Source organism: Drosophila erecta, unplaced genomic scaffold (genome assembly GCF_003286155.1).
Source record: "Drosophila erecta strain 14021-0224.00,06,07 unplaced genomic scaffold, DereRS2 tig00000055-arrow-pilon, whole genome shotgun sequence".
In the NCBI taxonomy this organism is placed as follows: Eukaryota; Metazoa; Arthropoda; class Insecta; order Diptera; family Drosophilidae; genus Drosophila; species Drosophila erecta.
In genome coordinates, this window is record NW_020825200.1 from 13480991 (window position 1) to 13494425 (window position 13435).

At 41.4% G+C, this 13435-nt stretch overlaps 1 protein-coding gene and 1 long non-coding RNA gene across 2 annotated transcripts; one reads left to right on the plus strand and one right to left on the minus strand.

Annotated features, from left to right (window-relative positions):
* Positions 1–5652: 5652 nt before the first annotated feature.
* LOC26526650 (2',5'-phosphodiesterase 12) lies at positions 5653–8050 on the minus strand. The gene is made up of 2 exons (XM_015160059.2): positions 7885–8050; positions 5653–7826 (listed from the first exon to the last, which is right to left on the minus strand). Exon 2 carries the CDS (start codon positions 7762–7764, stop codon positions 5926–5928), a length of 1839 nt encoding a protein of 612 aa, XP_015015545.2. The 5' UTR covers positions 7765–7826; positions 7885–8050; the 3' UTR covers positions 5653–5925.
* A 32-nt stretch (positions 8051–8082) lies between these two features.
* LOC113564043 lies at positions 8083–10323 on the plus strand. The gene is made up of 4 exons (XR_003407757.1): positions 8083–8155; positions 8413–8994; positions 9049–9231; positions 9294–10323. It is a non-coding gene; the product is annotated as an uncharacterized LOC113564043 (long non-coding RNA).
* The last annotated feature ends 3112 nt before the right edge of the window (positions 10324–13435 follow it).

The window sequence follows — 13435 nt, forward strand, 5'->3', positions numbered from 1 at the left end:
ATTAAAGTTAGGACACTACTATTTATTGTTTCTAATAAAATAAAAATATAAACACAAATAAAAGAAAGGATAAGGGATATTTTATGATATAAAGAGAAATTGAAACCAAACAAAAGAGCGCGCCTGCGTAGGTCTTCTTAACGGTAAAAGGAAATTCCGTAAACGAAACGGTTCGGGAAATATTTGATGCTCCAAAATGGACCAAAACAATAAGCTGTACGCACCAAAATGTAAACAATGAAACATGGAAACAAATATAATATTAAAAATATAAAAAATTAATTAAATTTTCCATTACATAAACAGCAACAACTAAAGATTTTTCAATAAAATATTTCTTAGAGGTAACGATTTCAGTGTGAATTAAGCATGTAGTATAAATATCTAAAAACAAAACGTACTTCAGTTACTTAGTGAGGTAAAATCTCACAAGTAGGTTCTTGAGTATCTCAGAGGATATTTGCCAATAATTGCAGAGGGTTGTTATCCCCACAAACGGCAACCGCCTAACCAACTGATGGGCATACAACAAGGATAACAACAAACAAGGACAACAGCCACAAACGTTGACAACGAAACGTGTGGCCAGCCGAGGAACAAATGCCGGCAACTTTAACCGCGAAAAAGCAACAGAGACGGAAGAAAAAATAACAATAAGTATTCCACTGTATTGCAAAAAACCGCATTTTAATACTCTAAATAATTGTTGTTCTAGCTAAAACATTTTTAAATACTACTTCATAGGCATTCAAATAAATTAGTTGGCTTTCAGTTTGAGCATTGTCTAATTAAGTAAGTTGCTCAATAATAATGTGATACCCGCGAAGAGGGTATCTGAATGAATGTGGCAAGTTGAAGTGGAAATGGAATGTATCCAACATCATCCAGCAGAGGTAGTGGGAATGGGAATGGGAGTTGAATGTGGCGATGTTGAACCTAGACGACAATAAATACGCAACAAAAACTACAACCATAATGGGGAAAGGCTGGGGTAATCAGGTGCGGGGCGGCTATAGCAACCTATCTCTGTCCAACTCCCAGTGCCATATCATCGCCGCATCATGATGTAAAAACTTTACCGGCTTGCCGCTTTAACCCGTAGGAAAACCACTAACCCAAGACCCCCGATTTTCCACCTCCCCTAGCGGAGAGTCTGGCCTTTAACACAATTTTTGTTTACAAACTTTTGCTTGTTTGTATATTCCATCCGAACGGGGGAACGCCGTGGAGAAGGCAAAGGACCTCGATCCCCGTCCACAAAGGACTCAAATCCCCCACCTCGCCGCCAACCCCGCTGTTGACTTTTTCTGCGGCGACGCGACGCCCGCTAAAGTTGCGAAAATGTGTTCTTTTTTATACAAGTATATATATATATATATATTTTTGTTCTTTCCCTGACGCTTAACAAGAAAATTCCTGATGCGATTATGAGGCTCTTGTTAAGGTGAGCCAGAAAAATGCGAGGCACAACCAGATCGCATGACACAGAGAGTGGAAATTCCTTTGTGGCTGCTCTTCCGGTGGTTTACCGAAGCCAAAAACTTGATTGGGAAGCAGGACTTTTCCTTGCAGTTGCTTAACAAATTTAAGAATTTCCCAAGTTATGTATATCCATTCTTAATTAAGAACTTTCATTCGATGTGCATGGTTAATAAGTTGCGTTTTTAGTATAACTTAATTGATCTATAAAATTTATGTATATTTTTCCGAGATTACTAACGAAAGGAAGAGATAGAGTTTATTAGTTCTCAAGACTTATAAAAAGTATAATGCATGTGTCATGAAAGGGACCTCACTCACGAACTAGAACAATGTACGAATCAATTAGCTGGCTGAGATACTCATAAAATCGCCCCTTGAAAACGTATCAAATTGCAAGACGGGCAGCTCCTTGGGAGCCCAATAAACTTCTTGAGCATCTGCAGGAGCGACCGCAGGAAAATGCACTCAAAAGTCTAGGTGACATCGCACTCCGCCGCCCATTTCAAGCCGCCCACCTTGGCGAGCGACCACACAATGCAATAACGCCGGCAGATTACAAAGTGCACATGTGGTAAGCTCCCGAAGTGCTGGGCGCATTGGGGAGCTACGTGGATGCCAATGGAGATGGGCTCTGGAAATCCATGTAAGGAGCAACGGAAACAAAGCACTTGGAGCCTTGTGGTTGAAACCTTGTGCTCTCTGGTCCTGCGATACCCTTTCCCTTGGGATCTCTCGGATCCCGATTAGATTCGATGGGAAATGAGGAACTTGTAACTATAAAATGCGCCTCGATGAGCATTTTTAATTCAAAATCGAGTAAATCCCACAAATTTGATCTAGTTTTTGTATATTTCAATGGCAAGAAACTGTGGTTGAACGAATCTTTTTGGAGCTTACATCTGAGTCTAAAGCTGCCTTACAATAACTTACAATAATGTAAGTGCATTAATTAAAGGGTGTTTGAGACTCGGCTTTTTGTGGACATGTCCCCTCTCTTATTTAGGTGGCATTTGGGCGAACTCCATTAAGTTGACGCGAAGAACTTTGCGTTTGTGGTCGCTGCTTGTTGCTCCTGCCATTGTACTTCATGTTGCTCGGAGTGTGTCCAAAATGTATCGTTGTCTCCATGTCGAGACTGCTGCCCCAAGCTTCTCAATGGGCACAGGCACAAGGAGTTGACCTCCACCCAAGCTCGTGGGAAGGGACACAGGCCCACAAGGGAGGATATGCCCTTTGCAGAGCCCTCAACTTCAGTGGGCATGTAAGGGATACAAAGCTACTCTATTCATAGGACTGACCTCTGGCAACCTCTATTCATAATCATGAAGGACTTGAGCTGACTTCGTGATGAAAGCTTGACATAAATAAATCAAATGCAGGCCCACGTTGCACGCATTAGTTAATACTTTTCAATTAAGTTGATTAGATACCAAGCTACTGGCTGGTAGAAGCACTACGCAGAAAACAAACAGGCAAAGCTCGGAAGTTGCCTAGTATCCTTTTTTAATGCGACAAAGAGGCAGTGAGTGGCAAGGACTTTTCCTTTTTCTCCCAATCTATCCATTCCAATAAGCTGCTGCCGGAAAAATTTCTGCACAGGGCCTTTTACAAAAAATATCAACGCAGCCTCTGCGAAGAGCAAGCGGATGAACTTGCCACACGGTGGGGAATACAGGATCTGAACTGGGGGCAAGGCGCACACACGTACACAAAACAGATAAATGGTAGCAAGTTTTTAACAAAACCAACGGAACGGGCAGTGCATTGAGCTCAGACATTTCCTGCCCCATGCATCCCCATGCAAAATAAGTCTAAGCGGCGCTGCATCGACTATTGGATACCCCTTAAGCGAAGTACCAACTAGAGCATGTGCTTTTGAAACCATGTCTGGCAGGAAAGATACTCTTACGCAACGCTAAGTGCTGGGCATTTTTCAGACCGATATGTAAGCATACCCTGTGAGTTTAGAGAACAGGGTACACAAAGGAAGCAACAACGACAACATGTAAAATTATGCGTCAGTAGGAAGAAGTTTATGGGGGAGACGACCCCAGCAAAGTCGAGGAAAAGAAGATTCGCAGACAGTTACGGTCCAAGTGCATTCAGTGCCCCTCAAACTCGCACAGGGGAAAAGGAAAATCGCAGGGGGAAGGTGGAAAGCAGGCAGCCAAAAGGCGAGAAAGAGACGGGACACGCAAATATGCCAAGGCTTGCAGAGACAACAAACAGGAAGTACGCATTTCCTGCACTCGAGAAAAAAAAAAAAAACACAGATAAAATAAAAACATTCCAAGGAGCAGGAATTGCCGGGAAAATATGGAGAAATCAGGGATGGAATCTGGGGAAAAGGGAAACGCAGTCGAGACACAGTAGAAATGTCGCGACGACAACTTTTTGACACAAAAGTGCCCGGAAAACAGTTTTTCCTTAGTTTTCCCAGCCAGTCGCCCTTCGCCGTGAAATTAATTGAAACCGACTAGACCTCTGGGGGAGTGAACGAGTGAGGTGGACGTGCAGACTTGATCTTGACACTGTCCCCTGGCGATGTCCCTGAATTTTCCAAGTACCACAACTGACCCTGGAATTGCAGCAGAACGCTGGCTTTTATAACTCAGCAGAAGTTTTGAATGGTAATTGCATATTCTTCAGAAGAACGAAAACTAAAATTGATTAAATATTTTAAGTGCCCTAAAATAGCAATAATTTTCAACAAGTTTTAGTGATTCTCAGTTGCGAATTTGTTTACTCAGCACCTCACCCACCGCATGAGTTTCGTGTCACAGGCTGACCCGGTCGAGATTAAGTGGGCGTTTAATTTGCCAACTTGCAACTTGCCACCCGAAAAGCCAAGACCCCTCCCCGCCAATCCCACTCCCTACCCTCGTCTATGAAAATACTGCGTTAATGTAATCCACGCTCCTGGCATTTCCGTATGCTGCCGTTTGCTTTTTCTTCGCTGTTTTTTATTTTTCGGGGGCTTTTTCTTGGTTTTCTTGGTTTTTCTTGGTTTGCAGGGCTTTGTCCTTGGCAGTTGCCTCGTAACTTGCCACTTGGATGATCTCTCCCCTGCTGTTATGCTATTTTAGCTTAATCAACAAAGTAAATAAAATGTTCTGGCGATGACCTTTGGTCGGAGCTTATTTTCTCCCATTTTTTATGAACTCAATGTACCAAATGAGTCACATAAATAAATAATTCTAAGATTGCAGTTTCTACATAAACGCAAGCAGTCAAGTTAAATTTCTATAATTGGAAGTAGTAAGAAAGAAATGAATGAATGGATGTTTATTGAAATACATGCAACCATACCCACAACTCATTAAAACCTTTTGAATTTGCCATACACATATGGCCATGGAAAAATCAGAACTAAATCAAGCGAATTCACTTTGATGTGCAACAACAATATGCCCCATATGCGCAGGAAAATGAGGAGCCAAACCAAGCTTCCCCTTTTCCCATTTTCCTCACTGCAAGAAGTTAGTTGTCAACACTGTGCCACGTAATTATAGAGTTGCAGGGCTTATAGAACACCGCACGAACACCTACAGCTGGGGGAAAATGAATGGCACTTTTTTATAGGCATCTATATTCATATTCTTATTTATTGAATTATTATTTATGGGATATGATATTTTTTAAAATATTAAATTGCCAGAATATTCTTAAATATATATATTTGACAAAAGGATTTTAAACCGATGTTAAGTTAAGTGCGAGCACTATCATTTTGACCGAGGGTGTGCCGCACATCGGGCCACATTTCATTTGCTTTCTAATAATTTCTGTGGAAAATTCCGATTGCACATGTGGGACTTTATATTGGCAGCACTGTGGAAACCAATTAAAATGCTGCACTGGCTCTGATTATGGCCAACGACAACTATGCGGGGGAGTGGCGGCGTGAATAGATTGGTATGTGTCAACTAAGTGCAGTTAATTAGTGCGAAAATCACTTCAGTTGGCTTGGGATATTTTTTCCCACTCGGATTTCTTTTCAGCTTTTCGCGCCATTGTTGTTGGCGCCACCTCCTCGACGGAGCGTTTTTCCTTGGCGAATTTTCACGTTAATTGCTCGGCGTCCTGCAATCAGCCGGAAAACAGGAGCAGAAGCCCTGAAATTCAGCTGCTTGCAGGCGAGCTAAGCCACTCAGGGATTTACTCAATTTGTTGTCACTTCATTCCGCAATTTATTTCGGTTTATTTTCCTTGTTTTACTTTCGTTTAAATCTACGCGGTTATTTGTTTCTTTCGCAAGGCTTATAAGGAATGATAGATACTTGTTAATATGCGATGATTCGTTGGATAAATATAGAAAAAGTATTTCAAACGTATATTTAAAAGGTAAATATCGTAATATCGTATTACATTACATTTAAGCATAGTATTTGGCGTGCTGAGAAATCCCCGAGATATTCTAAATGGCGTATACATGCCCCAAATTCATGGGGCATTTGACTTAAACTTAAGATCGGCCACAAGAGCAACGTGATCGGATGGAAAAACAGCCGATGGTATCGCAGAGTTGGCCTTCAACTCCTCCTCTGTGGGCAGTGGAACCACCTTCAGCATTTCGAAGCGATCGCTCTGGTAGAATACATAGTCCAAGCAACCCGAAAACAGGGTGGTGTAGTGGGTATACGCCGGTGCCCCATAAGCGGAGCCCATTTTGAACGGCTGTGAGAGCTCCACATTCGAAACAGCCTGCTCGGCATTACTTCGCCAATCCTCCAGAGAATTATCGGCAAGCTGCTGCGTCATTAACTTGTAGATACCACACTCGGGAACGCTATTAAAATCGCCGCAAAATATCAGTCCAATGTTTGTGGGGCTACTAATATTAAAGTCCTTTAAAGCTTTGCTAATTGAGTGCTCTACAAATAGCATGGAAAATCCCATTTGCAGCAGTCGAATGTGATCAGCATCCGGATGGAAATATAAATGAGTATTGGCCACCAGAACGTAGTTATCGGTACCCTTGATCCTCAGCAAACAAGTCTGCAGAGTGGTGGACCGATCACAAATTCGTTCTGCTAATTGTGCGTTCACTTTGATCTTGTTCCAAAGGCTTTCGAAAACGGGCAGTACGGGAATATTGGATCCCAAATGCAGAACCTGGGTGTCCAAGAGGTCAAAGCGTGAGTTTCGGTAGAAAATGGCCACTCCCTCCGCACATTTGCCCTTTGGGGCCATTATGCCGCGATAGTTATAAGGAGGTTGTTCCAGGATTTCCTTTAGATCAAAATCAAATATCCGCTGATCGACCTCCTGCAGGCAGAGAATATCGGAGTTGTAACCGATGATCTCGTTGATGAACAGTGGCTTCCTATAGTCTATTTGCAGATATTTCGCCGGGCAATAGGAAAACAGAGTGCTGCCGGCATAGTCACTACTGGCATATAAATCGGCCAACAGATTGTAGGACACCACCCGAATCTCATTGGGTTCGCCCAAAAAGTTCGGGGTGTGCCTGTGGCGATCTTGGAACGGACAAAATCCGGGAGATTCCTGCACCGCAGAGCTGGATATCTTCTCCACCACAGGACCAGCCATTCCCTGCGCATTTCCGGGCGTTATCTCGAACTTCAAATGGTAACCAACATCCGCAGGCGCCACCAGATACTGAAATCCTTCTCCGCACACCTCCCAATCGTCGTCTGTGGGGCTCTTGGCCTTGGACCAAACTCCCTTGCTGAACTGGCGCTCTCCGAATTGTATCTGAACATTGGTCGGGTAAGTCACGAATCCCGCCAAAACGCACGAGGGCAATTTAAGGGCTGAAATCCATGGTGGATTGAACACCAGATCGTAGACTGTATCTAGCACCTGCAGTTTTACGTTGCTCACATCCTCCCGGGTGAATAGATCGGCAAATGTCAGTTCATTCAGTTTGTCATCATATTCGTCACTCAGTAGCTTCACATTGATTTCAGCAGGTGGTTTGGTTTTCGATTTCTTGCACGACTTTGCCAGCCTGCCTTGAATATTACTCTGAATCCGGGCCAAAATCGCCTGGATGGGCTCGGTCATTTGGCGACGGAAATTGAACTCCCGGTTCATCTTCAAATTCGCATTCACAAAGCGAAACACAATGTCCAATTCCTGGCTATCACTCGCGTTTCTGAGATACACCTTCTCCATTTTACCAGCGCAAGTTGAATGAAATCTGGACAACAGCGAGACTCTAGTCTGAGTTTTATATTCGAGCAGTCTTTGAGAATTGCCGACTACGTTTTTTACCAAGGAAACAGCCAGACTTTTTGCACCTTTGGTAAAACCCATCAATGTTGCAAGTCGAGTGAAGATCGCTGTCGAAGAAGTTGACTGGTTTTTCGCCGATTTATCTGCGAAATACTTGAGTTAGCCCACTTAAACTGGTGCACAGCCTTCGCATCAACTCACTTGTGCAGATTTGCTTGCAGAATTAGTCAATTTACAGTAGTTTTACACCTTTTAGCAGCGGCGAGCAGGCGTCGTGCACCAAAACAACACAGAAATTTCGATAAAACTAAGAGAGTTTTTCACTTTTTCGCTCTGCCACGCTGTGATCAGCTGTTTGGCATTCACACCGAACAAACCGCATGCTCGGCATAGAGAAACAGCTGATCTTGAGAGAGCTTGGCAGTAGCACCGTTAAAGCTTTAACGCAAAAGCTTTTACACAAGCTTTCAAAGTAATAAATAAATAATAATATAGTAACTTCGATATAAAAATCAACGTCGTCTCTCTAATTTACTAATTTGAGTCCTGATTAGAATTACTAACAATTAACATACATTGTGTTGTATTCCCATCCCATTGGGGGAAAAAAAAAATGCAATTCTGCACAGATATTTTAGAAGTCTATAATATTTAGTTTCATTATAGGAACTGTATTATTCGGAATAAATACACCCGAACTGAACTATAAAACCTCCTATTTCACTTCAGGTGAAACTATTTTGACGGCAAACTTCATAAACATTAAGCTAAATGTTACGATCCAAATGAGACATGCTGCCCGAACGAACGAAACTCAACTTTCGGCCAAGTTAAGAAAGGATAACTGAGTCGACGGCCATAAAAATTCGAAACAGAAGCCAGATCTTATGTGCAGAGCGTATTTGGAAAGGGGGTGGCCATAGGTAGGGAGCACACAAGTGCATGGAACGCCGAAACAAGCCAAGAGAATGACTTGGCCAGGCCAAAAAGGAATTGGCTTGGCCCCGAAACAGAGTCAACAACTGTGCGCCACACAAGAGTTTGCCAAAAAGATTGCACTACACCAAGGAGCAAAAACAAAAAAAAAACAAAAAAAACTAGAGAGAAATCGCATAAAACTCTATAAAGGACACAGAGGACCGAAAAGGACAACAACCTGACTGGCAGGGCAAACGAAACCAATTGAAGAAATGTTGCTGACACCAAAAACGAAACTGCAGGAAGACGCCGATGATGAGGATGAGCCAGGGAATGAGGCTAAGCCCGAGGATGCCGAGCGCATCCTTGGGCCAGTGATGTGGAGCAGAAGCGGTAAGGACAACAACGAAATTAGTTAGCACTTGAGAGAAAGCAGCTTTGGCTCAGTTCCAGGACTCGTTGCTGGCTTACAACACCTGCGGGAAAGGAAGCGGACCTCTTGCCACCCCTTCTGCCCGCTCCGCTCCAATTGACCCGAACCAGAGATGGCCAAAAAGCATCGATTAGGTGAAGGACTAGAAACTAACTATTACCCATCTAAGGGTTTTACATTTCAAACATTTTTTAGAGGTATGAGTACACCTAAGCAATGTTTTACAAACTTAAAATGTATTTTTATTTTACTTTTGTAGAATTGGCCAGCATTTAATATGAAAGCAAGTATAGATTTTCTCAAGAAGAACCACTGTTATATAGGGCTAGTGCCGCACTTGCAAAATCGCTAGCTCAGCTTCAACAGAAGTAGTGAAGCAAGTTCTGAGCGGCAGGCGGCAGCAATTAAATAGCTTCGAGCACTCCGAACTCAATTGCAGCAATTTCAATAACCGTTGAGGACACTCAAAGGACGGCAAGGTCCTTGCGATAATCTGTCATGCAGCGAGGAAGCCCAGACACCCACACACCCACAACACACAGGACGAGTGCTCAGCACCCCACTTTCCATTCACACCCAAGGACAACTGGAATATCCGCTTTGGGTCTGGACCCTTGAGGAACTTTCTCGCACTCACCTATTTCACTTGCTGCTGGAATTTGTTATATTTCTCCTTTTTTCCTCTTAACACTTGTAGAATTTGTAGCCGAAAGCTGAGAACCGGGCTATTCCATTTGTAGTCTTTGTATATTTTTTTGTAGATTTTCTTATTTTCTATTATTGATAAAAGCATGGGAAGATTGACGCGGTACGGCCGAAAGTTTAACACATTGAGAATTTTGCCACCAAGAAGCCGAAAAATTGATGAACTTTTATAAAATTATATGTACGCTACACAATCTGATTTGGAAACACTACAACTAAAAATCTATATTGAAACGATTTGACAAGCTGTCAGGGCGGCCAACTGAGATAAGAAAATTCTCTCTGTTTTTAATCTTTATAAACATTGCTAAAAATTCCAAAAATATTCCTAATTGCGAAACATGAAACAAAGTTTGAAATGAAATGCCATTGATTGCTATCGCTGATTCATATCAGTTGCTCACAGTTCACGAAATCGAACGTTTGACATTAGCAATAAATGAATCAACAAATATAAAAGTTTTGCCAAGAAAGTAATTTGCTAAAATTGGCGAGTCGAAAAGAAAGTCAAGAGGGTGAGCAAGAAATACCCCAAAGAAATTCAATGAGGCTGAAAATTTCCTGGCTCGATGCCAATTGATGCCAAAGAAACAAAACAAAACTCGAGTTTCTAATCAATTAAAAAATACAACAAACAGGGGCAGGGGCAAATCAAGAGTGGGAACGATTTTCGGCAATAAATAAATTACAAGCAGCAGGCAGTCAAAGCGATTAAATTGATGGGAGGGCTTGGCTTGCAGGAGTATCTGGTGCTGGAGAAAGTACAAAACTTCACTACGTCTGCTGCAATTTTAATTACGACTGCGATAGGAGCAGGTCGAAAGTAATGGGAAGGCAACCAGTCACGAGATGCTCGCACTCGTCTCGACGATGAGAGTGCCCAGTACCTTATGGCCTGTTTATTGAAAATGTGTAAAACTATTTTTCTGCCGATTAAGTGGACTCTTTCGTTATACTGAACTAAACTGTGCTAAATGGTTGTTGATTTACAAATTTTACAAATATTATTCATATATACTTAGGAAAAGCAATACTCAGACGTTTTTTTTTAAGGTTTTCATATTTGAATTTCCAAATCCCTAATTTCCATTTCCAAATAAATGTTCAACCAATAGCACAATGAGTTTTTCATATTTGAATTTCCAAATCCCTAATGTGATATATCTAATTTAATACATCTGTGCAGTATCATTGAAAAAAAAAAAATAAAAGCTCAATCAATAGCACAATGAGTTTTCCATGAAAGCAACTATCAAAAAAGTTTATCTTTGAACATCATTTGATTCTGATTTGCGTGAAAAATGACTAAAAAAATATAACGCCTTGGTTGGTTACAAAGTGCCAGATGAATACACATATCCTACGCACAACTATTACAGGGTATGGCAAGGCGAAAGGCGCCGAGTCGACTAATCCTTTGGCAAAGACTTTGACAGTTGTCTTAGATTGCACAACAACAAAGACGAGAAGCACAATAACATCTTCATCATTATCATTATCATTGTTACCAGCACTGTGGGATGAAAAAGTACAATAAACAAAAGCAAACGAAGAAACAACAAACATTATCGCACATCATTATCGTTGTCATTCAGGGAGCGTTCCAGCTTAAAAACACACCCAACCGCCAGGCCAACTCGTATATATGTATATAGGGGTTTGTATATACAAGTATTTGCTTTATTTTGGTGTTTAGTTAGTTTTTATGAGCGTCATTATTTTCGCTTGCCATGGCGCTAAGCATCTTAAGTGGCTCCCCTCCCGCACTTCGCCCCATTTTTTAGTGGAGCACTTTCCTTGTGTATTTGTTTGCATAGGCGCAAAATGTCTTCGTCAACTTTTGACGATTTTATAATTTAACTTTTGCCGGGAGGAGCTACTCCTGCTTCCGCCCGCCGGTTTTTCATCCTCCTAGTTTCGAAAACAACTTAATAATAAGTGAGTGCTGAGTGCCGAGTGCCGAGTGCTGGTTGGAGGAAAGTTGACTTGGTCGGTTGCAATTAAGGTGGCACAACCAAGGCTGTGTGTTTTTGTTGGGTCTTTTGGGCTAGCCAATTATTACAGCGGATCCGCCGTGGTGTGCTGCATTAGGAAAGTTTTCTGTGCGGAAATAATTGTCAAGGATAACCATGGTAATTGTAAGGAAAAAGTGGTAAACTGAAAGGCAATGCCATTCCTGGAATCATTGTTGTCTGTCTGCAGCACAGAGAACTCTTGGCAAAACGGCTCTAAATAGGGGCATTACAAAAGCAATTGTAATAAATACCAAATGCTATCCTGAAATAAAGAAATACCTGCATACCCAAAATAAGCATATTTTTAGAAAGAATGAAATATTAAGATGTAGCTAAATGAAGATATAAATATATTCCTCAGTCGGAAAAATATACATAAATATATTCCTAATATTATATTTGATGTTTTTTTTGTTACAAATAAGGCAAAAATTATTGCAAAATTATAAATAGAACAGCTAATAGGAATGCTTTTTACAGATCTAACTTATTTTATTCTATTTTTAAGAACCTTATTCTAGGAACATAACCCAGTGGCATTTTAAGGCTTCCCAACATAGAAAGTAAAAGAAATGGGGTTGGAGGAAACAACATTTTCCTTTGAATAACATTCAAGATATCTGGAAGTGAAGTCTTCTACGTTAATGCCAACTCCATTAATACCCGAGCTTACTCACCTGTTAACTTAACCCGAAAAGTATGTTACCAAACTAAAAGGTACTAGGTACTAAAAGTTCAGTATAAGTTGGCTAATTTGATAAAGGTAAAAGGACTGGCCATCTGTAAAGGCATAACGATTTAAATGCCACAGTGGATACAGCCATTTGCATACATCACTCCCAGGCATCGTCATCAATATAAATTTGTTTTGTCAGAGCTGCTTTATTTTGTAAATATCTAGCAAATGGCTTGGAACATAAGTGAAGCATATGTTAAAAGCTGGAGGAGTAGAATACGAAAAGCGTAAACAAGCAGCTTTCCATGTTTGACATGCGTTTGGGAAGGAGCGCAAGAACTAAGAACCCACAGATACATTGGCAACATATTACAAAAGTCAAGCCAGTAAAAACAATAAAAACACGTACAAAACAATGACAATTCACAAAAAAAGCACAAAGTAAAGAACACCAAAGAACGCCACATCGCAAAAGGTTGCTAGCAAGCGAATATAAAAGTATCTTTAAGCTTCTTTTTTATCTGCGCCAGCAGCACCGAACTTTATGTGCGAAGGACTGGGACCACGCCCCCTTTTTGGTTCCATAATAATGAGACATCTATAAATTGTCAGCCACTTTCATCGATTCCCGGCTGCTCAGCTTTCCCTTCCGTTCGCCGATGTCCTCCGGAGGACCATAAATAATATTATTATGGCTCCAGGAGGCAACTTGTATTTGTCAAAGCAAACAGAACTGCTGAACTGGAGCTGGAAGAATCCTTTCCGATCCCCCCAATTGGACCCATGCCATCCCTTGTTAACGGCATTATTATTGGCCGCCATTATTCATGCAACAAGTGATGCTCAGTGGCAGAGCGGCAACTTCCGTCTAATTACGGCTAATTGAATGGCTCTAAGTTCCGGGATTTGTCAATTGATTTGTAGTGGGATTTCCGTATGATATGGCAGAGTACAAGTGAATGTTCCCTCGCAGGTATTTAAATATAGATATTGCAACTGCAATTA